The sequence below is a fragment of the Lacerta agilis genome, chromosome 6, assembly GCF_009819535.1.
Source record: "Lacerta agilis isolate rLacAgi1 chromosome 6, rLacAgi1.pri, whole genome shotgun sequence".
NCBI lineage: Eukaryota > Metazoa > Chordata > Lepidosauria > Squamata > Lacertidae > Lacerta > Lacerta agilis.
The window spans coordinates 85670140-85696898 of NC_046317.1; the positions used below are offsets into that span (position 1 = coordinate 85670140).

Below are 26759 nucleotides of genomic sequence, written 5' to 3' on the forward strand. Positions count from 1 at the left end.
CTAACTTTGTAACACACACATGCACAACTTTAGCCATTTTATCCTTGCTTTTTTTAGCCCAACAACCACATTCCGGGAAACCTTCCTTTAAAAAAGCCCCACAAATAAACAATATTGTCATTAACGTTTTTCATAAATCAAAAATACAAATAGAATAAATAGAATATGAAGTCCTCTCTTAAAAATAATTCTCAGCCCTAGCAACCCAGATGTTTTTGACTACATTCTTGGTGGTTTAGTCCACAACATCTGGAGAGCATCAGGTTGGGGAAGCCTGCTTTTGAAGTAACACTACATCCGTTTTCACAGAGATTATTCCTACGTAAGAATAAAATTACCTAGGAAACTATCTTGAAAACCAAGTGTATTTTGCTCTAACTTTCCCAATAGCCATGAGTTCTCTACCAGTCCCCCAAGTACCTGCTCCAATAGGGCACAGAAATATTAACTACCTATTGGGCAGAGATGAGAAAGAAGCATAGGCCCTGAATTCGACCTCCATGATGGAACTGCCTAGAGTCCAACCCAGCTGGCTACGTGGAGCTGTGGTGTCAGATAGTTAGGGCTTGTCGATCAGAAGGTTGGCGGTTCAAATCCCCGCGATGGGGTGAGCTCCCGTTGCTCAGTCCCTGCTCCTGCCAACCTAGCAGTTCGAAAGCACGTCAAAGTGCAAGTAGATAAATAGGTACCACTCAGGCGGGAAGGTAAACAGCGTTTCCGTGTGCTGCTCTGGTTCGCCAGAAGCAGCTTAGTCATGCTGGCAACATGACCCGGAAGCTGTACGCTGGCTCCCTCAGCCAATAAAGCGAGATGAGCACTGCAACCCCAGAGTTGTCACTGACTGGACCTAACGGTCAGAGGTCCCTTTACCTTTACCTAGGCCCATTGGAATTAACGAGTGCAACTAAGTTAAGTCCATTAAATTAAGTCAGTTAAAAATTTCAGAAGATAACATCACCTTAAACTATATTCCTAATATATGGGGCTTAACAAATGGTCAACGTAAATGGACTTTCTCTTACACCTGCAAAAAGATTAATACTGATGCATTGGAAAGACAAAAATATGGCTTCCTTTGATTTATTAAAACCATAGTGACTCATGAATCAACGTATACAGGAATACAATAAGTCTATGTACATATTATATATTTTTGTAATCCTAATTACACTTTAATGACACTTCGTTATTGCTATTATATAATGTATTCTTCCTTCCCCTCCCCTCGTTTTCTTCTCTAATTTCATCTTTATCATTTATTCTAATCTACTGTAAAATTTCAGTATCAATAATTTTTTTTAAAAAAAATCTGCGAGTTTACTCAGAGTAAGATTTATCAGTGTTTCCAAAACTTGGGTCTCCAGCTGTTTTTGGACTACAATTCCCATCATCTCTGACCACTGGTCCTGCGAGCTAGGGATGATGGGAGTTGTAGTCCAACAACAGCTGGAGACCCAAGTTTAGGTAACACTGATTTAGATGAATGCCACCCATAATCCCCTGTTAGCAAGGTTTTCACAGCAAGGTGTTTTGCACCAAACATGGTCACTCGTGAACATATAAGCCACAGCTCGAGTAGATCCATTTGCCAAAATTTAACTGCGAGGTGGATAGGGATCCCTTCAGTTACAGAAAGGTTACCTGCTGTTCCTTGTGTCATACTGCCTCATGTTCTTGATGAAGTGGATCTTCTTCAAGCCTTTATGTCTTGGTGATCCAGATACGTGTTTGGTTCTACGATTTAAGAGGGTAGGGGGAAATGCGAATAAGATCCGGGCAAAATGTAAATTGAAAGGGTAATAAAAAGGATGCACACGTACGTCGGAGTCGGAATGAGTACACATGCAGGACCTGAGGAATTTGTCTTGGAAAAGGGTGCAGGGGGGAAAAGGACTTGCAATGCATGCAACAAGAGAAGGTTAATGCTGCTTTTGAACAAGTACCTTCGCACACTGGCACATTCCACTATGTCTTCTAAAAACTCTAGAGAGCAGCGCTGGGAGATAAAACGCCTTCTGCAAAAATGCACAACACCACGAAGAGCGAACAATATTAGTTCATGGTCTCCGAGATCAGCAAGCCGTCTCAAGCGCAACAGTGGCCCGGCATGCAAGCTTTCCCGAGCTGTAGTTTTCAACTTTCAGGGAACACCTTTAATACGGATCTGATGAGGAATTTCCAAGGGTCGTTCATAGAAACTCTGAACTCTTGGTCTTGGAACTCATAGAAACTCTTGGTCACGGGTAAAAACAACAACAACACACAAACCAAAAAACAACCCACCATGCCAATGAAGGGTTCAGCTTGTATACCCCTACCCCAATCAGAAATTGGCTCAATGTATTATTTTGCCTAGGCTTGCAGAGCAACTACCGGTATTTACAACGGTCCGTTGATACCTGCACTCACCACTTTATTAATTAACCGCTGCCACCAACCAGTTTGTCTGGTATTTACTTCACTCAGTTCAGTCAAGGAGAATATTGGAACAAAACTGTTTTATTTGAAGTTTAGTACATAAGCATGTGGTTTCTGAATAAACAGTACTTTCTTGGTTGTGTTCTTGTTAACAACAGTGCCCAACAAATTCTCCCACCCCTGCTCCTACTCCTTCCCTTGCCACCCTTCTACCAGGCTCTCAATACCCACAACAAGCCCCCTAGCTAAAGACCAACGACAAGCCTAAAGGCTAAAGAACCAGAGACCCAACGAACCCCAGACCAAAGAACTAAGAACCCAAGACCAGCTTCTGTGTGGCAGCAACACAGTTTGTGTGATCTGGTCCTTCACTGTGTTGGCGCTGGCCACAGTGCTCTTCCTGGAAGCCAGGTGCTGCTGGGAGATTGCTGCTCCCCCTCCTCAAACATGAGCAGGGGGAGGCTTACAGCACCCCAACTTTACCTATACCAAAACTATTTATTCTGGGCCTGCATTGCAACAAAAGTGTGGGTTGGCTGCACCTCCTAAGTGCAAGTGACTCTCCTGGTCTAAAGTTGGGAATGAGGCAGGTGGATGATCATACAGTTTTGGACTCCAGGCTCATGCTCTGAAAATCCTCTATGTACCAAAGAAGACTTCCTTACAAGAAAAACTTAGTACAGTACGAAGGTTGGAATGTCTCCCCAATATAAGATACTGCTAGTGGGTTTTTTTTAATGCATCCCCATGTAACAAAAAACAAAACAAAACCAAAAAACCCTCATGGCAAATTATGGACAGTGCTACTCTAAATCTCTCTTGATTAATTAGTTGATTAAAAGTCTAAGCATTCAGAAGCAGGGCCTCCCACCTTCAGCCTAAAACTTCTGCCACTTCCTTCTGTGTAACGTGAAGCTCATCTCTATTATGACCTTCAGAGATCCAAGAAGTTTAAATGAACAGGGCAAGCAGCCTGTACACTCTGGAAACTCCCAGATAACTAATGCCACCACAAAACATCTCAGTTGGCTGAGACCATCTCCTCTGTGGCTTATTTAAAATGCCAGGCAATCCTGCCTTTCCTTATCAGCTAATCCATCTCAGGTTCCTTATCAGTTAATCCAAAGATCATGTTTTCACCACCATGTGGTGGATTGGTTTTAAGACATCCAATTTTGGGAAACAAGCACCCAGAGGGTATATTTAATTATAGCCATCTTAAAACAGTAAATCGCAATACAATGGCAAACCCAAATTACAAACCTTCCTTCTCACATATTCAGGACAAGCCTTTCTAAAATGAAGTTATTTGTGCCTTGCAACTAACATGTCAATTGTTCTCCTCTATATAATTCACGGCACTAAATGCTGCTTGTAAACAACCATCCGTCCATCCATCCATCCATCCTGCAAATGGTTTATTATAACTCCCCTCTTGCCTCTGCACTGAGAGTGATAGCCTCCAAATTAGCATATGAAATTACATAAAAACTAGTCTCCGGAACGAAAGCTGCAAAGGAGCTATTTCCACAATCAGTCACTGCCACCACATCCATTTGCTGTGTTCAAGTTATTAAAATCCCGTGTAACTATACCTGAAAACCATCTGTTTTGGAAAGCCTTTTGGAATGTCCTTTCTAACACTGCCCTTCTCTTAAGAACATGCTAAGGGATCCAACACTGGCCTACCCTAATCGAAATTCTGTTCCTTCAGCAGTAAAAGGGCAAAAGAAGAAGAAGAAGAAGAAATGTGTTTAACAAATATCTGGGGAATTTGCAAAGGGAATCTTCCTCTGGTGTGGATCTTAGTAGCCTTTACTTTCTGGTAAATAATGATAATAATGATAATTTCTAATTTCAATTGGTAAAGGTGGGAAGCCTCAAGCCTGGGGATTCGATGTGGCCCTCCAGGCCTCTCTATCTGGCCCTTGAGTTTTCCCCCAAGCCACACTCCCTCAGGAGCTAAACCACTCACTGGTCTTGTTTCACCCACTGCTAGAATTGTGTGCCTGGTTAGAATGTGCCCTTGCACTCCAATAATTCTTCTTGCTTGCCCAGGAGAGGGATGCTTGAGTGTGTGTGTCTATCTACGGCCCGAAGGGGAAATTAACATTAGTTGCTCCGCCCACTTTTTGCTCCTGGCTCCTCCCACTTCACCCTGGCCGAAGGTTGCCTAGGAGGAAATGTGGCCTCTTCAAGCAAACAGCAACAAAACTTTTCCCCATTCTTGCAACAGGACGACAAAATGTTGTTCAGGAACAAGCAAGCAAGTTAAGCAGCTGGAAAAAATCTTAAGTTCCTCTCCACAAATAACAGCTAGCAACCTCAACTTTTTAGTTTAGAATATATATAAACTGAAACAGCTTGGAACAAATTTTCTCGATATAAAGCACCTCTGCTTCAGAGAACACACCCAACATAAAGAAACACAGGGCATTTTTCATCACTGCACACCTTTCGCCAATATCTCGATCAGAGCTAGAAACTACTGTATTATATCCTTGACAGCCTTGGGGGGCTCTGTTGTAAGACAAGATTAATACGTTTAATAAACCTAACCTAACATTTACCTAACCTTAATTAATTTCTACAACCTTGCGTACAAAATTCGCTTGCTAATTATTTTCAGCAAAACCAGTGGAGTTGAACTAAGATGAGACACCATGGATTTGTTCAAGGTTACAATGAGCTCTGGGCCCAAGAAAGAATTGTGGGAGACTTTCACATCAAACTCAACAACTATCAGTTGCGGTACAAGTGCTGACTTTGGCTGAAACTTGGAAAGGAACGCCAGACAAGTATAGCCTTAAAACCAGCCCCACCAATGCTAGCTTGCATTCACTACTTTATCGGTGAATCATCAAATTAAAATGGAAGAATATAGGAAACTGGCTTATACCAAGTCAGGTCATTGGCCCATCCAACTCAGTAATGTCTACTGCAGGAATAGGCATTGTGGTGCCCTCCAGATCATACAACTGGTCTGCAACTCCCATTATCCTTGGCCATTGGACATGTTGGATTGAGATCATGGGAGTTGGGGTCAAGCAACATCTGGGAGGCACCATGTGGGCTACCCCTCATCTACCTTGTATGGTAGTGAGTCTCTAGCATCTTACCATACCCTGCCTATAAATGCCAACAACTGAACATATGAACTTCTGCACACAAAGCAGGTAGTTTGCTAACAAGCTATGACTCTTCTACCTACAGCTTCTAACAAGGGTGGATAAAAATCATTGATATTTTTTTAAAAAATAAAAAAATCAGATTTTAAAAAATATTTAAATTGGATTTAAATCAAATGCACCTTGCTTGCAACCTTCTCTTTGTAAAAAGCTAAACATGTAAGGCCACAAAATCTCTATGCACATGGAAAATCAATTACAGTTGACTTGCAAAATTCACCTATGTACTTAAATTACCGGTACCAATAATATTCTCGCTCTGCACTCTTACATATATAGAGATGCCCTGACAATTCAACAAAAATGGGTGTTTAAGAATGATTAGAACATCTAATATACAGATATATGAGAATGTGCATGTATCTTTGCAGTATAATTCTTTCTCCACAAATATGGGTGTTTATCTATCATCCCTGGCCCTCAATGAACTGCAGTCTTGGGAAATTTTAAAGGCATCTTTTGAAAACTTAAGTTTTTTGTCCAACAAGCCTACTTAAAAACAAAACAAAATAGTATGTTACCACACACCCACACCCCATCATCTGTCATGATCTCTGTTTCACGGATAGCAATCATAATCCTCATTTTATCGACTAATGGAATTATCCCGAGAACAGGCCACATACTGGGTCAACGGTGTCAGGATTAGCTCTTGGCTTATAGTTCACTGGACTATGTCGGCTTATTTCTGCCTATTTTCTCAGCAATGTTCTGTGGATTCAGGGTGTAAACTCAAGTGGATATAATAAGCTGTGCATCTGATCATTAACACCCACTGAAAGAATAGTAGTTAAGGAAACCCAAAGCTCTTCAAGAAAGCTGGAGAAGACTAGTCCAGCAACCTTGCATGTTCATGGCAATGCTAAAACAACTATGCTCTGATATTATTGCTTTGCTACTGGGAGAAATGGTCTTAGGTTTTACCAGTTAATTCAATGATGCCACCATGACGCACAAGCTGCAGTGCGATGTAACAGCATTATGCCTAGTTGGTGATCATTTGCTATCATAATTTGCTGGGCCAGGTTGAAGGCCCATCTCATCCAGCATCCTGTTCTCACAGAGGCCAACCAGATACCTGTAGGAAGCCTGAAAGCGGAACCTGAGTACAACGGTGTTCTTCCCACCTGTGATTCCCAGGAACTGGTCTCCAAAGGCATACAGCGGAGGTACGACATAACCCTTGTGGCTAGCAGCCATATTGCTAAATGCTTATCTAAACCACTGAGCCTCTTGGGCTTGCCGATCAGAAGGTCGGCGGTTCAAATGCCCGCGACGGGGTGAGCTCCCGTTGCTCGGTCCCAGCTCCTGCCAACCTAGCAGTTCAAAAGCACGCCAAAAAGTGCAAGTAGATAAATAGGTACCGCTCTGGTGGGAAGGTAAATGGTGTTTCCGTGCGCTGCTCTGGTTTCGGTGTTCCGTTGCGCCAGAAGCGGCTTAGTCATGCTGGCCACATGACCTGGAAAAACTGTCTGTGGACAAATGCCGGCTCCCTCGGCCTGTAAAGCGAGATGAGCGCCGCAACCCCAGAGTCATCTGCAACTAGACTTAACTGTCAGGGGTCCTTTACCTTTATCTTTTTTACAGCAGAATCCCATCAACAACTTCCTTTGCCACTTGCACACAAGCCAAGGGGAACAAGGGTTGAACGCTTTCAAAAGTCTTATTCAGTTACTTCAACCTCGGCAAGCGCAACTGATCCCAAACCACTATAGATTATGACGGTGTGCGGGAAAACAATCTCTCAAGGGCATCTATGCAAGGAATGTTTATATTCGGCAGCAAAAAAGTTTAACACCAAGAAATGTTGGTCTCTGTGACTTTTATAATCTGCATGGATCTGTTTATTTTGCATTATCAGCCTGCTTTTTCGATGCAGGGCAATGAGGTCACTCAGGCCTCCTCCTTTAGTCAGGTATTGCCTTTATAAATCTAAAGGGAAAAAAGCAAGCTGGGAATCTTAGTATGCTCAGATTTCACCCAGTGCCAATTCCTTCTTGTAATACACACAACCAGCATGGTCAAAACCCAAAACAAGGGTGAAAAATGCTGGTACTTTTTGTTTTTGTTTTATTATTGATAGCCTAGCTGGAGGCCAATACAACTCGTGGGAACTCGAACCCTTTGCTATGCAACAAGGGCAGGCAGTGAGCTCATTCAGAGATCAGAACAGCACACAGCTGCCCATCAATCCCCTGCAGGCATATGGATAAAAAGATACAGATTGACTCCCCCAGGGGATGCTTTTTAGCTCGCTTTGACTACAGGAAGAATGGATTGCTGCTGTACTCACACCCACACAGACCCCAGCGCATACATCTGGCTAAAATTAGGTTCAAATGCTCTTTGAAAAGTACACAAAACACTACCGGTAGTTTCAAGCACTACCTGCAATAAAAAACAGCAACACACTGCTACGATTCTTTAGTACAGCCTGTATTTAACTTGGAAGAATGCAAAACACCAGGTGCCCAACTTTATATATAGGGATATGCCAAGACCAAACACTTCAGAAGCGGATAAAGGAATTCCACAGGACTCCTGCAATATGAAATGCAATCCCTCTATCATTGTCTGCCAGGCTTTAATATTACTGAATAAAAGACTTCAGAAAGCAGTCATACCTAGGGACAAGTCAAAGAAATAATTAGGAATCTGGCACGGGCAAGAATGAGTCAAATGGGACAACAGGTAAAGCCAACGATCTAGCAATAGTTGGTCCTACAAGGAAATTTTACAAACTGGAATGGGAATCTAGGGATTAGCCAATCAGGCAGATGTAAATAATGCATTTAGGAAAAGACCCCCCCCCCCCGACTGTTTTTTTTGCTATATTTCCACTTATGGTTTTTGTTGTCACTGAATGTTATATTTTTGTTCCTTGTTGAAAGCCATGCAGAGTACTTTGCAACAGGGCAGCTGTGATATTCTGATCCAGCTCACCTACAGCATTTCATGCCACAGAAGTGAATCCTAAATAGCGAGAGCTATCCAGTGTTCAAGTTCTGAATATGCACCCTTGTCAATCCTTCCCTTGCTTCACCCCCACAAAAGCTAACTGGCCAGCTCTTTTGTAATCCAAGTTGAAAGTCATTAAATGGGAGATGGATCTAGCCTTCAAAGTTTCATTGGCTTCATAAACTGGCATAAGAAAATGGAGCATCTCTCAACACTGGACAAAACATCTCCACGGAAGGTGCTGGTGAGGTTGCCCCTCTCGCTCTTTTTTGCAGGTAACTCTTTAGAAACTAGCTAAGAAAGCCTAAGGTTGGCTTTATTTCAGCTGGAAGTATCTATGTATGTTCCCAATAGGCTGGTGTTTTATATTCAGAATTTCCCCTCTGTTGGTTTAAAGAGGATTTTCTCCTCTCCACTGAAATCTTCTCCGAAAGCTAGATTAGATGTGTGTTTAAGCTATGACATTGTGTTTTTAGAATATTTCACAAGTTTTCATTAACAGGTAGGTAGCCATGTTGGTCTGCCATAGTCAAAACAAAATAAAAAAATCCTTCCAGTAGCACCTTAGAGACCAACTAAGTTTGTTCTTGGTATGAGCTTTCGTGTGCATGCACACTTCTTCAGAAGTTTTCATTAAGTTTTACATCCACTGGGCTTTGCAACAATGCATTAAATCCACAGTTTCTCTCTTAATTTATTGCCCTTCCTGGGTGCTGGGCTGAAGGGAGAGATCCTGGGCAATCAACAGGGCTTAAAAATTCCACCAGTTTCTGGCTGGACCAGGCTGTTTCAGGATATTCATCCTTGGGGAACAGTCTATAGTAATTACTTGGTGTGGGGAGGGATATTTATATAAAAAGGGGGTCATTCCGCAACCAAAGTCCCTCCTCCAAACAATCAGAGTGACCTACAACTATTGCAAATAAAACAAAACATCCGTGTCCCACTTTCTCTCTCTCTAGATTTCACTGAAGTAAAACCATGTGAAAGAGTGAATCATCACCATCGTTTCATTAATGAATGAAGTTTCAGCATCTCTACACATCCTCCTTTGATTAAACTAATAAATCCTATTTCTATTTGTGTTGTGCTCTCAGGCTGGTTGGCACCACCATGATGCAAGATTCGAGAGACCCCGGTGCCTTGTTAGCATGTGAAACCTGAGACTTCCTCCAACTGAGGCACACACAGCAGATCAGATAACCTTTCTGACTTCCGTGCCACCATCTGCTGCACTGGTTAAGTCCCAGGTATTTGGATATTCAGATTCATGTTGCATTCATAAACCTAGCAAAACTAGGGGTTATTGTGTGGTCTACCTGCTCCCCCAAATATCTTATTACAAAAAGGGATTTACCAAGATACACGCAGCATGGATACCAAAGACTGCTAACAACCTGGCTTGTTTAGGGTTTTTTTTAAAGAGAGAAACCCCCATGCAAAATATGGGTCCGAGTTTAGTCGTCTAAATTCAGTAAACAGAACCCCAGATGCAGCAAATCATGCAAAATTCACACACACAAAATGTATTGGCAACCGGTGAACCTGGTATGTGACAAATCACTAAGTCAGAGTTTAAAAGTGTTCGCAAATGGGATCATAGTGAGCAGAATCTGGAAAGTCCCCGAAACCAAAATTCAACAGAAGCCATTGAGAAATTTGAGGATTCCCCACTAAGAGTTGCCAGCCAAGTCTCCTGGCAGAAGCCCATCCATGGCAAATCAATTCCAACGTACACTACTAGAATCACAAGGAAGAGAAGAAGAAGAAGAGTTTGGATTTGATATCCCGCTTTTCACTACCTGAAGGAGTCTCAAAGCGGCTAACATTCTCCTTTCCCTTCCTCCCCCACAACAAACACTCTGTGAGGTGAGTGGGGCTGAGAGACTTCAGAGAAGTGTGACTAGCCCAAGGTGACCCAGCAGCTGCATGTGGAGGAGCGGAGACGCGAACCCGGTTCACCAGATTGCAAGTCTACCGCTCTTAACCTCTACACCAAACTGGCTCTCAAAGGTTTACTCTGTGTACCAGTTTTCCGCCCTCGGGCTTTCACCCACGTTGTTGGCACTCCTTAAGAGTATATATCTAAAAACAGAATGTGGGTGGAGCTTGTGTGTTTTATTGACAGACACAGAATAGAAACTGTAGATGTGACCCTCGGTCATCAATCCAGAATATTAGTCTTCAGCCTTTTAAGACTAGGGTGCGAAAATGGAATAGGATTCTACATAATGTAAATATATTACATATTTATAAGGTGGGATGCTGCCAATGCAATCCATCCTAAGGCTGGATTGCCATGCAGTGGCTGTGCTCCAAGTGGTGAAGCCTAGTGGTTCAGAAGAGTAGTTTGTTTGTTTCTCGAATGTTGGTTGCGAGGAGCTCTGGACTCCCTAGAGATCAGTACTGGTGAAGATGTCCTTAGGAAGATATTGCGGCCTGAAGTATTTTCCACTTGAACGTGCAGGAGTAGGGGTAGTGCAGGGAATGACCTTTCCAACCATTACATTTCATACAAGCCACCCTGGGGAGAGCATTCCACAAACGGGGAGCCACTGCAGAAAAGGCTGTTCACGTGTTCCCACCCTCTGGACCTCTTGCAGAGGGGGCACAAGAAGAATGGCCTCAGATGATGATCGCAGGGTCCAGGTCGGTTCACATGGGGAGAGGCAGCCCTTGAGGTATTGCAGTCCTGGGCCCACAAATAATAAAACGACATGTCTGGGTAGGCTTGCCTCAACGAAAATGTTTTTAGCAGGTGTCAAAACCACACAACAAAGGTGCCTGTCTGATATAAAGGGGTTTCACAGTACAGCTGCTGCAGCACCAAGAGATTTCGACAGTGGAACAGGCGCCCTTGGGAGGTGGTGAAGTCTCCTTCCTTGGAGGTTTTTAAGCAGAGGTTGGATGGCCACCTGTCATGGATGCTTCAGCTGAGATTCCAGAATTGCAGGGGGGTGGACTAGATGACCCTTGGGGTCCCTCCCAACTCTACAGTTCTATGATTAAGTAAGAATTAATATATAGGGCAAACACACATGCACAAGGGTCCCCAAAAGTGAAATCCTGTAAACCTAAGAGATGCCCGTTGCAAGAAATCCCCATTTGTGACAGGGGTGTCAAAATCTGGTATACTGTTATAGCAATAATATGGCCTATCTATATAGTCTTTTACAAGCAGATACCAGAAGGCTGAGGTAGGAAGATGAAGGATGGATTTCAAGTAGTATCTATAAATTAATTAAATACCAGGCGACGGTGCCGATATACCACGGTTATGGCTCTGCAGTCCTGGGAAGCGAAGCATTAAAAAGCAATGGGGATTTTTATTTGAAGACATGGAAAGCCCTATCTGTAATGAAGCTTTCGCTCATCACGTTTAATGGCATATTGTACATTAGATAAAAATGTCAGGTTTCATGAAGAATTAAGACTTTAGTAAGAGATGGCTACCGGGAGGAACTGGGCCTACAGGCTCCGGTAATCAAAGACGACAGCCCACATCTTCTTCATCTGTTCTTGAACTTTTCGTTATATTTATGGGACTGTTACGAAGGAGGCTACAGAATGAACACAGTTTCTTTTTTCTTTTTTTTGTTCCAGATTTAACCACAGCAAAAAGGGCCAGAATGCATTAATGAATGCCAGCAGTCAAAGGAACAGTTAAAAAAAACTCTGCAACATATTTGAAGTGTTGAAGCTCACAAAACAAAAAAAATATGTTGACAAAACACAAACTTTTAGAAGTAGGTGATAACCTTTAACTTTGCAGGTTGAAATGACCCACATTTAACCGTGTAGGATAATTTTTGCATATTATCCTATACTGAATACACAGGGGTTCCCAAACATCTGAGTTCCTTGATCCCTTGATGATATTACAAAGTTGCCACCAACCCCAACCCAAATCCACAGGAATGCAAATAAAATAGTGTCAAGAAATGCGAATATATAATAAACATGTATTAATCACGAATCACCATCACTAGGAACCATAAAATGTAAAAGAAGAAGAAGAAGAAGAAAACAACTGAAAACAACAATACCATACTTTTTTATCACCTCTAATAAGATGCATGGGAATGATGGGCCTGTGAATATTGGGCTAAAGGTTTGTGTGTCTGAGTCCTAAGTCAACATGTACTTCAGGGTTCAGCCTGTTTCTCTGCTGAAGAGCACTAACAAGGCTGAATCCAGCTTCAGAGTTGCCTTTAAACTCCCCAGGTCTTTATTCATCCCACTGGCATCTGGTTGGCCACTGTGGGAAAAGGATGGTAGACTACACGCCTTGTGCATGACCCAGCAGATCTCCTCTAACCTTGTAAAAGTACGCCTGTATTCTGAACATTTTAACCAGGAGATTAAAACTGGCCGAGTCTGTCCCGGCCAGGGTCACGAGAACCCTGTGGTTAGGTTGCAACAAAAAGAGCTGGGTGGAGACATAAGGACAATGCCACACAGGAGGTCACAGAAGGACTTCGACTTCATGGATTGGAACAGGCAGTTCTTTCCCAGGGACATAATCCCTTTTTGTAACGTCATCCCCTCCCTCTCCGTTCTAAAATAGATAGTTCTGTTGTTGTTGTATTAGTCGTTTAGCCGTGTCCGACTCTTCGTGACCCCATGGACCAGAGCACGGCAGGTTCTAGCTGACAAACTAAGCCTTATCCTGCAGGAATCTTTACCACTACCTACGTTACTTGTTCTTGCTCTCTGCTGGAGGCAGGCAACAACAATAGCAGATGTGGGCTGACTACACCCATGCGGCAACTGGAGCACCTAGGACCCTGCTGTAGCCAACCCAAAGAAGGAACACAGGGATTTGCCTTGTCCCGAGTCAGACCCTGGCCTATCCAGCTTAGTCATTGCCAGCCCTGTACCTGGAGATGCCGGGGGATCAAACCTGGGACTTTCTGTGTGCAACGCAGATGCTCTACCCCTGAGCTATGGAATTATGTTGCGCAATCATCTTGCATTGTCTGTATGCAGTTCACCGCTGTGTTTTAAATTAACCAAAAACACACATTTAGTTTAGTAGCCAAGGCATAACTAATCTGCACCAAGCAGGAAGGAGCAGACACTTCTGCTCAAGTATGTTTTAAGTGCCTGGCAGGATCAGGCCTTCATCTAGCTAGTCCAGTATTCTTTGCAAGAATCCCAGCAATCAGAAGGCACTCTTAGATGGCCCACCGTCAACACATTCCTGTTATGAAAATCTTATGGATGAAACATGCCACAATCAAGTCTCACAGAAACATACCTGCAAGATCTTTTAAAAGCAAAAGCCAAAATATTACCCTCCTCCCTGTAACATGATCTTCACTAGTTTGAACCAACCGTCACCAGCCTTTAAAATTGCTGCTTTGGATCTCATAAGCCTCCCTTCTCGAAAATTTCCTTGATAGCTGAGTCATTGTACCAATGTCACCACCCAATTAAACACAGGTTATTTTTATCTCTGTTCCGCCTTATTACAGATTACTGGCAGATCTCCTCCTTACACCTAAACTATGTGTGATTGTAGAGCCATGATTTAGGGCTGGACGACTTGGCTGCGAGCCAGAGAACTGCCGAGGATCGTGGAAAGGGGCTCAAACCATCCCAGTGGGATGGTTATTTTCTCTCTCTCTGAACAGCTGGCCCCCAAATCATAGTACTTAGCACTTGTGTTGTGTTTTACAGCGTACAAAGAGCTTCACATACTACAATCTTACTGAAAAAGGTTCTGCAAATGCCACCCTGTGAGTTAGGCTAGGATTACTGTACCCATATTGGCAGAAAATAAAATAAAATTCCTCACCCCCATATATCTGCAACTGATCACTGTGCTCTGCAGGAGAAGGCCTCCTGCAGATTCCATCACATCAGGAGGTCCACTCCCAATGCTGCAGGAATCAGGCCTTTGGTGGCAATACCCACTTTTTTGAACTCCTTCCTGTTACATATCTGGCAGGGAGTATTAGAAACACAGATATATAAGCTAGGTTCCCAGTGGCTCCTTAAATCAAGGTTACCATTGCCAGAACGGAATGCCTAGTTGCCATTTCGGGGCGAAACGGCTCTGAAGTCTTATTTTTCGACTTCCGGCGGCTGGCGCCATTATGGATGGTCGTGGGCTGCTTCGGCTGCGAAGCACCCAGTTCATCCCGGGGGTTAGGAGCCCTGCAGCCGCACAGCGGGGCTTCGGTTGGGGCGCGGGAAGAGCGTCCCGTGCCCTGGGCTCCCCGGCTGTGCCCGTTGTGCTCCGAACCCTTCCCCCGCGCCCCCTGTAAAGGGGGAGTGGGGGTGAAGGGACCACGGAGCCGGGCTTTAGGGGACATGCCCCAACCGGGATGTTTACATGCGGCGGCAAAGTCCGTGATGAGCGTCTCTGTTCTACCTGTCATTAAGGAGTTGCTAAGAAACCAGAAGCTGTGAGTAATTGACTGACTCTTTGTATTCCGGGAAAGCTCTGGGATTAAGAAGAAAGGCAGCCCGCCTCTCTCCCTTCGGGTGGTGAAAGAAATTAACCCTTTAAGTGACTGCTGCTACAACAATCAATTGAAAGCATTTTGAATTTGAAAGCTGAGTCTGTTGAGATCTCCTTTTGGGGGTTAACTGAGGAAAAAATATCTCCGTTTGAAGTTTTGGTCTTTATATTCCGACATCGGAAGAAATGGCGGCGATTTGGACTTGCGTAGGAAAAAATTGAGACAAAGGAAGGAAAAGACAGGAAACGTAACTTGATACCCACCTCCCCCCCGAAGATGTTGGACTTTGCGCTTATGTTGGCACTGAAGGACTGGGAGGATGAGGAAAAGCTTACTGTCTTTCAATTGGAACTGCTTGATCGAAAATTAAGAGCCTTGAGTGGGATTATAAATGGAAAGAATTTGTTTTCCACAGAGGAGGCTTTTCGAAAGTTTTATTCAATGGAAACAGACTTTTGCAAAGAGCTGGAAGATGTGTTGGAAGGATGGTTTGAGATGGCTGAGCAAATCCGAGTGGAACAGGGGCCGATTTCAGGGGGTGGCAGCAGCCCTGGAACGGAAAGATTTTTAATATCCAGACTCCGAGGTGGCAGTTCGGGGTCGAGGGACACAGAATTAAGATTTCTACAAGAAGAAGAAGTATGGTACAAAGGCACGGAGAAACTCAGAATGGAGAGGATGAACATCTTGGAGCTCGATGCAGGGTTTGTTGTGGGTGCAACCTGGATCTGTGGACATTCAGAAGAATATAATAGGAGATCCGGTTCTGGTGAAAGACAGGAGAAGATAATGGACAGAAGGGGAGTGGGTTGAACCAATTAATGTATAATATAGATGGTCTGCCATGGTATCCGAAATCGGAGTGTGAAGTCTGTTAATTTCAAGTCTATTTTAAATAAGTAAGGAGATATTGAATTTAAGTGAAAAGCAGCATGATAAATGATAGAAGAAACAAGTTTAGCTGTAAGAATATTTGGTTAAGTTTTAGGTTATAATGCAAAGATTAAGACAAAGGTGTTTTTTCTTTTTTAAGTAAAGTTAATCTTTATAGAGAAAAGTTGTTAAGGAAATAGTGTACTGTTTTAAAACCGAAGGTGTATAGGCGGGGGAAGTCAAACGTCAAGATTTGGAACTAGAAATTTTTTTTTTAGTAAGGTATACAGATAAGAAGAAGAATCCTGACATTATGTGTATTTGTATTTGTTTTGATATTTGTAGGTGTGGGGGTTGGGTTTGTGTTATTTTGTGAAAATGTCAATAAATTCTGTTTAAAAAAAAATGAAGTCTTATTTTTCAAATGTTGGGATTGACTGCGATTGATTATCTGTTAAAGATCTGGCTAGTTCAGATGACAACCTGGAGCTAGACTAATAACTTTGAGAACTTAGGGGAAAAAAGTCACTTGACCCAGGGACAGCCCTTGTTTATATTGGCCTATTCCAATATGACATAAGAATATTCTTCACAATTGTGGCAACTAGACGTGGGTGGCGCTGTGGGTTAAACCACAGACCCTAGGGCTTGCCGATCAGAAGGTCGGCGGTTTGAATCCCCGCGATGGGGTGAGCTCCCGTTGCTCGGTCCCAGCTCCTGCCAACCTAGCAGTTCGAAAGCATGTCAAAGTGCAAGTAGATAAATAGGTACCGCTCCGGAGGGAATGTAAATGGCGTTTCTGTGCGCTGCTCTGGTCATGCCCGGACGCTGTAAGCCGGCTCCCTCGGCCAATAAAGTGAGATGAGCGCCGCAACCCCAGAGTTGTCCGTGATTGGACCTAATGGTCAGAGGTCCCTTTACCTTTACACATTCCATTTTGGCATTTGTATAATGCTTTTGCCTGGTGCCTTCAGTACATATATTTAGGTGCCAGGCGAAAACATTTCTCTATACCGAGGCCTTTGGCTGATTAACATTATATGGGCTTTTAAATGTTTGTTGGAAGAGGGTTATTGGTTTGTTTTTGTTTTATTATGTATTTTGTGTTCTCATTTTGTATTTTTTCTGCTGTGAACTGCCCTGTGATCTTCAGATGAAGGGTGGTATACAAATTTAATGACTAATAATAATAATAATAATAGAATAAACACCTAGGGAAAGATCTTAGGTCAGTGGTAGAGCATCCCTGGCATCTCCAGGTAGCGCTGAGAGAAACCCCTGAGTCTGAAACCCTAGAGGGTTGCTGCCAGTCCGTGTAGACAATACTGAGCGAGATGGCCCAACAGTCCGACTCTGTATAAGGCAGCTTCCTTTGTTACACTTCACCAGCTCTAACTAGGCTACAACTGATGCCTATGCTTTTTGGAAAAAACTTGATGCCTGAATTGTTAAAGAGTAAGAAAGGCGGAAACCTCATAAATCAACACCTCCAAAATTATGGGACCAGGGAAGTGACAAAACGTAGACTCCTTTTCATTTGCATTTTGCTCTGAGCAAATATTGCAGTTGTGCCTCTTTCGGAGTTCTTTACAAATCATGACATCTTAAAAACACTTCATCCTGTTTCACATGGCAGGAAGCGGAGATATTTGACATTTCGAGAAGAAGCGGGCTGTGAAAACCCCCGGAAGGTGCTTAAAAAAATATCCATCTCTAGTCTTGAGAAATAAAAGCACATTCACGGCCATCCGTTACAAGATTCCCACTCATTTGAGAGAAGGAAGGAGGGTATTTGTGGTACTCAGACATCACACAGATGACTTATAAAGCACAATCATTTTACCTCCAAGAGGTCACCCAAGTTCCAATTGCTGTGATACTGGAATTGAGTACTGAAACCTTATCATTAGTACAGAAGACTGATTTTTCAACATGTGGTATACTGCTGGCTAAGTGACTAAACCAAGCATCACAATAATTTCGAGTGGAAGCAGCTGCTATTGTATGTAGGGAGCTGCCTTCTAAAGATTTCAGAGCACTGGTCCACTCAGCTCAGTACTGTCTACCCTTGAGAGTGGATCTCCAAAAGGAGTCTTCTCCAACGCTGCCTGGAGACGTCAGAGACTGAACCTTTTGCACGCACAGAATGTGCTCTGCCACTGAATTACGGTGCAGACAGCTCTGAAGTGGATGCAATTGGCCCCTTTACAGAACGCAAGAAGCAGTACTTGCTCCTCTGCCAGTTTAATGTCAAGAAACAGCAACAAGATTTACAGAGTTCAAGGGACAGGTACGTATTACGTGTTCAGTTTCTAGCACACACCATTCCCAGGAATCTGGTCACAAAACCACCATGACGAAAGCTGCATAATGGATTGGCAGCGGCTAATTTTATATAGTCCCACAGAGAGAATGCTTCTTGCTAGGGCAGTTTTGCTCATATGCAGATTGAATCGGTTCAAATCAAATGAGGTTTCCTTAATCAGGCGACAGCCCCAACTATACCCAGTTATATCAAGAGTCATCCCACATTGGCTTAATCCTAGCCTCTGATGTTACAGGGACCACAACTTCCATCATACCCAAACACTGCTCATGCTGTCTGGGGCTGATGGGAACAATATTAGAAACTGGGGTATATAAACTATGCGCCAAATGGCACCTTGAATCTAGGTTGTGGTCGCCAAAATTGGATGTCTGTTCACCATGGGGTTGGACTAAATTGTTGGGAGATTCATTCCCTGTGTGCAGTCATGGGTTTGTTGTCTATTACATGACTGAGTATGTGTTGTCATTCCACAGGAATGGGACGTGACGTAGACAGGATGTTTGTCTTACTGTGTTTTCTGAAGTGGGACTATTGTCCTTTGTTCTTTCTCTTAGCTGTCTGATGCTAGAGAGAGAAGGAGCCAAGTTGCAGTGCTCCATGTGTGTTTATATGTAAATAAAGTAGATTAGCCAAAATGCTGAGTTGCTGAGTTCTATTACGCAACTGCGCAAACCTCTGCGGATCCGTTAGTCTGCTAATGTCTTCTGGCATTAGCCGCTGTGATGTTTGGGCTGAGGAATGCTTTTGGAGCTCCCGAACAATCGCCCAGGAGGGAGGGAACATGCCAGTCGGGCATGTGTCACTGCCAAGGTTCTACTCGTGTGTAGGACGTCTCCTGACATAAATGACCCTTGGGGGTCCCTTCCAATGCCAGAATTCTAGGATTCTATGATCTCAACAACACTGCTTGATCTGTAGCTTGATCTTGCAACAATTCACTGGTCCCAGTATGCAAGATGGGGAAACACACACAGTGGAAATGGAATTAACGATGGACCAAGGCAGAGGTTTTTAAAGTGTGGTTGCTAACCTGGCACCCAGAAATCTCCATGTAGTCACAATTGGACATGCACCAGTAGCAAAACGAACCTGGCTAATTTCGAACACTGGATGAGAGCTGGAGATCAACAACATCTGGAGGTCCGAAGGTCGCCCATTCCACTGGGTCTCTCGAGACAAAAGTCAACCCCTTGAATTACGCCTGGATGTTACACAATTTTTGAAGGATTATCCGGCCATTTCTATTTTGGTAGTTTAGGTAGCATAGTTGTGACTCACTGAAGGAAACAAGTCCTTTTTCCTTCTCACACGCACGCCCAGCGAGGCAGAGTTCCTATTTCCACAGCACAATGCAACAGCCTCTGGAATTGCACAGCCACCAGCCATTTCTCAGGTAACCGAACTCACATTTCTAGCCTGGAGGCATCTGCTGTCATCTCCACTATCAAGCATGTTACAACTCCCAGTCCTGTCCCTGTTGGGTAGCAGAACTGCACTGAGCAACACTTTAAGCAGCGAGCAACCTAACAGCCAACGCAAAATCAGAGCACTAAGCTGGGGGCACTGCTTGCAGCATGCCCAATAGAGCTTGCCGTTGCTGTTACAGCTTTTTATTGTCGCCCCCGCCAGCATGAAGCTCTCTTCTTCTTCTTCACCTACAACGGAAAGCCACTTCTCCCCTCCTTCAAATCCCTCCAAACACACCTTTTCTATGATGCCCTTGCAAAAAAAGCAAGTGACGCAAAAGACTTGAAGCGCAGCAAAGTCTAACTCTGTGCCACCGCATTCATTTGTTCACAACAACCCCACATTGCTCTTGCACCCAGCCCTCTGTACTCTCTCCAGTCTTGCTTTTAGACTGCAAGCTCTTTAACACAGGGACTCCTCATTTGTGCCAAAGCAGTAAAGCGCGATCTTTCGAGAACTGAACTCACCGCCTGTGTTAGAAACTGGGACAGAAAACCTAGGAGCCAAATGGCTTCTGGGACCTGGGTTGTGGGCGCCCAAACAGAATGTCTCGTCGCCACCGGGGGGCGGGGGGGGGGGAGAGGTCAGCAACATCTTTTCATTTATCATTTTTGTAAGCCTGAATTAATATGCAATTCACATAAGTGGCAGGCGCATTGTTAATATTATACTTTCAGCAGAAATTGTTAATACGTGTTTAATCTGGTGCTGACAATGAAAACATTGGTACCATATTTCAGTTTTCAAAACACTCCACTCTTTATTGTTAAACTCCTCAACATCTCATCTATCCTTAAAATATAGTTCGGGGCTTCCAAGCACATGCATTTCAGTAATCCTCGAGTGTCAGCCAGGCACCGAAAATGGCACCCAGACTTCTTGAGGTGCTTGCAAATGGAGGATTTGCTAATTTCGAACCCTGCTCACCGTCTTTTCATACAAGCACCTGCCCCTATGAAGCAGATTTCATTTCGCCAGCCTACCCTTGAAGGTAAGCGGTAGAAAGCTTTTTTGCAGCGACTGAACAGCCAAGGGTCAGAAAGAAACCCTTTGCAATTCTGCTGCAATTCATCCGCTGAACTATCAACAGGTGGGCATCATCGGCCTTCTACCCGCCAACTGTCCTAATGGGTCCTCTCAGGCCAATTTCTATTCTGAAGGGACAGAGTGTCCTGGACGGTCTCTGGATCCAGGGTCCCCAAACCAGTCAAGGCCTTTCAAACATGTTAAATGGCAGTGTTTTTTCGAGAAGGAAGCGTGAAATATATTTGCTTACCCAGATGCCTCTCTCCCTCCACCCCGTTCCAGAAGAACATAATCAAAAGCTGCGTAGTCAGGCAGATTGCCTTTGCCTTCCTCACATTTCTCCAAGCTTTCATAAGCTGTCAAGTTTTCAAAGCCCCTTCAAGCTATCTTGGATGCCACAAAGAGAAACCGGCCTCTCTCCCCCCCCCCCAAGACCAGGTGCAGAAATTCATTTTGTACCTAGCCCTGCCGCAATGCGCTCCCCCCTTCTCTCTGCACCTTTCCCTTTGAGAAAACAAAGGGACCAAAGCAGGAGTAGAAAGCAGAGGGATCAAAACCTAAAAGTATGCTAATTTAAAAAAAGGAGTGGCGAGAGGAGAAGGTTGAGCAGAAGAAAAGGGCTTAAGGCAGGTGACATTTTTCTCCTTATTTATTATTAAAGCTTTCTCATGGTACAACAAAGTAAAAGAAACTAATATAAATAAAAACAAAAACAGGGGGGGGAGAGAAAAGAAAACGCAGAGTCCTCTCTCAAAGGTACTGTATTTTTCGCTCCATAAGATGCACCTGAACATAAGATGCTTCAAGCACATGGCTTTCCCCCAAAGAGCCTGGGAACTGTGGTTCCCCCCCAGAGCTACAATTCCCAGTGTCCTTAACAAACTACAGTTCCCATGGGAGAAGCAATGCACTTTAAATGTACGGTGTGCACACAAATCCACATACACAAGCCTTGAATTATCAATGCATTTTGCAAGGTGCGACCTGGCCAGTGGCTCTTTTGAACTTTGTAGAATCGTAAGAGTTGGAAGGGACCGTGAGGGTCATCTAGCCCACACACTGCAAGGCAGGAATCTATCGCCCAACGTGGTGGGGCTCAAACACTTTTGGTTTCTGTTCAGATCCACACAGCTCGCTCGTTTGCTTGCTCCCCTAACAGAAAAGCCCACCTTTCCCACTCCCAGCAGCATCTCAAGTCTACCTGCACACCTCCAGCAGCATCCCATGCAAGGAATAAGCAAGAATGGCTAAGCAAACTGTTGTGCTGTGTTCCAACACGCTGAGGACTTTTAAAAGACCCAGGGTTGGGCATTCCCTTTGCCTCTCCTTTGAAACATTTTTCTTCCGAGGTATATTGACAGCCTAACTGCATATGGATAATCACAAAAGAGGTGGCCACAAAACAGGAAAATGCACAAGGCTTTCAAATTGATGACTGGGCCAAACAGAATGGAATATGTAAATTACCTACTATGTCCAATGGAAGGCGGGTGCCGGATTTTGGAGTTGCACAGAGCACCACTGAAATTTGGAGCACCAAGGCCCACTAATGGAGTAGCAAAGCAGCACACAAGTCCCTGCCCCACTGAGCTTACACGGTAGACATGTGCTAAATAAGAGTTTTTGCACATGCCCCCAAGTTTTAGCATTTAGAACAGATGCTTGGTCCTAGTTACAACCTGCGCCTTTTCTCTTCCTTTGCTTTGTTAGTTTGGCTTTTTCTAACCAGATAAAGGCACCCCGTCTCTCAAAAAGGCTAAAAATACAACTATTATCTTTTTCCACTTGCTGCTGCTGCTGCGATTGTGCTCCAAGAAAACTCCTGCCAAGCAAATGTTGAAGCCAACTGATCTGCCCTCCTTTGGAAGGACGGCTTTTAGATTCTGTTTCAAAAGTGCAACTCCTAATTATGGCTTTGCTGTACCCTTTCCTAATTGTGCAACTGATTCTCTTGAAATGTCAACATGCCATTTGTGTTCCGAATTATTTGCTCTCAAAAGACCAAAAAAGAAAGAAAGAAAGAAAGAAAGAAAGAAAGAAAGAAAGAAAAAGAAAGAAAGCAAGAAAGAAAGAATAAAACACCACATACCAAATAAATCTACCCTGACCTCTTATGTAAGAACAGCCCGAGTCAATATCATGTGAGCCCTACAAGTCATTAATTTTGAAGCCTGCAGGGACACGGTTTTAATGCTCTTTTCTTTATTTGATGCTGAGCAGATAGCCCCCAGCTCCTCTCTCCACCCCCTAAAAGGCCTTGGATGTAAACGATGTGAAGTTTCCCACACTGCATCTTGCTTGCCCTTCCAGGGATACACATCAGCACCACAAAGTCAGCAAAGTTCGCCTGCCCCAAAGACCTTTCAGTCTAAACTTAGCTGGCTTGCCCCCAGAAGGGCAAGGCCACCTCCAAGCCTCAGCTGGAGAGCAGGGCTCTTTTGCAATTGCAAAAGCTCTGCTGCCAGCTGCTCATTAACAAGGCACAAACTGACCACACTTCAATCCCCCTGGATCACACAGCTGGAATTATGGTCTGCTGCACCATGGAATTCAGGGACAGGATCGACAACAAGGTTTCCAGGACCACAATCTCAGCACAGGCAGTGGAGCTGGGCAGGCATTCTCCTTCTTCCACATTCCTAATTTATTTCTTGTGCCCATGCTCCCTCCTGTGACATTTACTGTGCATGGAAGAGGTGGTCTTGTAGCCTTCCCTGGGGCAGGGCTGTGGCTCAGTGGTACAGAATCTGCTTTGCACACCGAAGGTCCCAGGTTCGATCCTTGGCATCACCAGGTGGGGCTGGGCTGCTTTCCTGAAACCCTGGGCAGCTGTTGGCAGTCAGTGTAGGCTATACGGAGCTAGGTGGGCTGACTTGATATAAATGCAGCTTCATAGGATTCCCAGTCTTCCCTATCACCAGAAAGGGGTGGTTATTACGGGATGTTTACCTAGCAGTGCCACTTTGCTACTTCCATCGCTTCCAGAGGATGGAGAAACTGTAAGGAGAGCAAGCCAATGAGAGAGGCCACCTGCTCCCCTGATTAATGTTCCTGGAAGAAATCTCAGCTGAGGGTAGTTTGGTTTATGACAAATCGCCAGCTAGCTCATACTATGAATTTTATTTCTACAGCATTTATACCCTGTCCTTTAGCCAAGAAAGGGTTTGCAAACAAAAAATTGGTCCCAAGGTGGTCCCTAGAGGCTAAAACCCACCAGCTACTACTAGCCACAATGACTATGTTCTATCCTAGCCGGTGCCAGGCTGCCTAGGGGCTAACACGCAGGACACTGGGTAGCTGTATTACAGCATGTCATTAATGAAAGCAAACGGTTGGGTCAGAAACGAGACTCAATGGTGGAGTCTGTGCTTTGCGCGTGCAGGTTCACTCTGCAGCTAGGAGGATAGGGTGATGGAGAAAGGATTCTCTTAAGAGTCGCTTGCCCACTGATGCACAGACAACCCAAAACTTAAATGGAGGAACAGTCTGATCCTGGTGTAGGGCAGTTCTCTCTGTTCTGAGCCTTTAAGGGCTGCATCTGGTTGCTTAAGCAACGCAAGGGAAGCACAATCCACAATGCAGACAGGAGGCACACCTGCTGCCTTTACCTGACAAGCTTCCAGCCTTGCATTTTCTGCCAGTTACCGGTACGTGCATCTGGCAAACTGAAAGGAGACCTGGCAAGAGAGAAGCATGTTCAAAGGGTCACGGCAAGGACACTGCGCAGCAACCATGCTGTGACAGCTCCTTTTGAATGTGGCTAGGCACAAGAAGAGGCTGAATTATGATTTATATGATGCAGGCAGAGCCTGGATGCTGCTGCAGCCCGTATATTTTAGGACGGAGTTGTTCTAGATCTGCAAGAGGGGTCACCAAAGCACCTGGCTTGCTTACACAGGCTGAGCCAAAGGGATGCTCTCCAGAAATTCTGGGCTCATTCTCAGTCACGGAGGACGGATGCAACGTCAGTCACAACGGGAAGCCTGGAACTTTAATCCTGTATAGGCCAGTGTTGAAAGGGAATCACAACCAGTGTTAGAAACTCAAGATATATAAGCTAGGCGCCAAATGGCTCTTTAAACCAGGGTTACAGTCGCCAAAACGAAATGTGTCATTGCCAATTGGGGGCCAGGGGGCTTGAAAGCCGTATTTTTCAATACAGCTTTTTGGTTCCTGAAATTTGTGCTGATTGTGTAGATAAAATATAACAGGCAGAATTCTACAGGATGTGTTGTTAGCATGTGAAAACAGGCAAGATCCAAGGATCCCCAGGGACGCACCTCCAGGTGGTGAAGACGTCAGGCACCAACCATCCTGGCGCCTGGGCATCTTCACTTGGTCGCATGTGAATGATAGCCAGGTGCAAAATGCGCCTGGCAAATTTCGAATGCTGGTCACAAGAGGACTGCAGGAAGAGGTCACAGAGCAAAAGGCTTTGCAAGGGGGCCAAAGGGGGAGGGGAGGGGAGGGGAGGGGAGGGGAGAAGGGTGCACCCTTGTACCAATGAACTAATTGCAATGCCAAAATGCCTAAGGCAGGGGTAGACAACCTAAGGCCCGTGGGCTGGATGTGGCCCAATCGCCTTCTCAATCTGGCCCACGGACAGTCTGGGAATCAGCATGTTTTTACATGAGTAGAATGTGTCCTTTTACAGTGGTACCTCAGGTTACATATGCTTCAGGTTACATACTCTGCTAACCCAGAAATAACGCTTCAGGTTAAGAACTTTGCTTCAGGATAAGAACAGAAATCGTGCTCTGGTGGCACAGCGGCAGCGGGAGGTCCCATTAGCTAAAGTGGTGTTTCAGGTTAAGAACGGACCTCCAGAACGAATTACGTTCTTAACCCAAGGTACCACTGTATTTAAAAGGCATCTCTGAATTATTTGTGGGGCCTGCATGGTGTTTTTACATGAATAGAATGTGTGCCTTTATTTAAAATGCATCTCTGGGTTATTTGTGGGGCATAGGAATTCGATCATATTTTTTTCTTCAAAATATAGTCCGGCCCACCACATGGTCTGAGGGACAGTGAACCGGCCCATGGCTGAAAAAGGTTGCTGACCCCTGACCTAAGGCAACATCACCACCATTGCATTTTTAGCACTTGATGCTAAAAAGAAAACCTTCTAAGTGTTCCCTACCCAAGCCGTCCAATATTATGTACAACTTATGCAACAGAACCCTTCCCCAAGTAATGCAAGGAAGGATTCAATGGTTAGATAAACAGGGAAAGGAGACTGCGATGGGTGATTGTTCCTGAAGAAGGAATTACTAATGCCACAATGACAAACCAACCAATGGCTGGAAAAAGCAAGGGGCAGATAAACGAGCCATGCCACTGCACTAGATCTAACAGGTTTATATAGCAGGAGAATGGATGTTGGATGAACACTAGGAGAAACTTCTTAACTGCAAGGGCTGTCCAACCATGGATCCAGGTCGCTAGAGCGGTGGTGGCTTCACCTGCAGGGAAGGATTTTGAAGCAGAGGCTGGGTAGCTTCTGTTGGGGATGCTCAGGATCCGAATTTCCTGCTTTGAGCAAGGGTGTTTGCTAGATGGTGTATGTGCTCCCTCCTCCCCACAACAAAGCAACTCTGATTCATTTCAATGTGAAAGGGAAGTGAAGGGAAAGATGCAGAGCATTGGCTACACCTCCTCAAACCCCGGAAATCTTATTTGGCCATCTCTCTGGGCTCTGAGAGAACGATTGCCCACACATTTCTCAGGCATACCACCGCAGCTGCGAGAAGCCTACTCTTTGCAAAATAATAGAAGGTTGGTATTCAGGAAACCGAATTCTGCTTCGCAAGAGCTTGTTTTGCTCCATCTTAGTGCTAACAAGAATTGCAGTACGCGCACACACAAACTTGCAGTGCTCACGCCAGTTCAGAGAACAAGGTGCCATCTATGGATATAAGAATATCTGAAGAGGGCTTCTGTAACAGGACAAATATCTGCTCCAGAATCCTGTTCTCACCGTGGCTCACCAGAAGCCCATGGGACGCATGCAAGCAAGACTTAAGTGCA

At 44.4% G+C, this 26759-nt stretch overlaps 1 protein-coding gene across 1 annotated transcript in view; it reads right to left on the minus strand.

The window, feature by feature from the left end:
• The window catches only part of CABLES2 (Cdk5 and Abl enzyme substrate 2), a 48874-nt gene that overhangs the window by 12792 nt on the left and 9323 nt on the right, over positions 1-26759 (minus strand). Inside the window, exon 2 of the mRNA XM_033153990.1 lies at positions 1642-1734. Within this exon, the coding sequence (XP_033009881.1) occupies positions 1642-1734 (93 nt within the window). The remainder of the gene's footprint in view (positions 1-1641; positions 1735-26759) is intronic.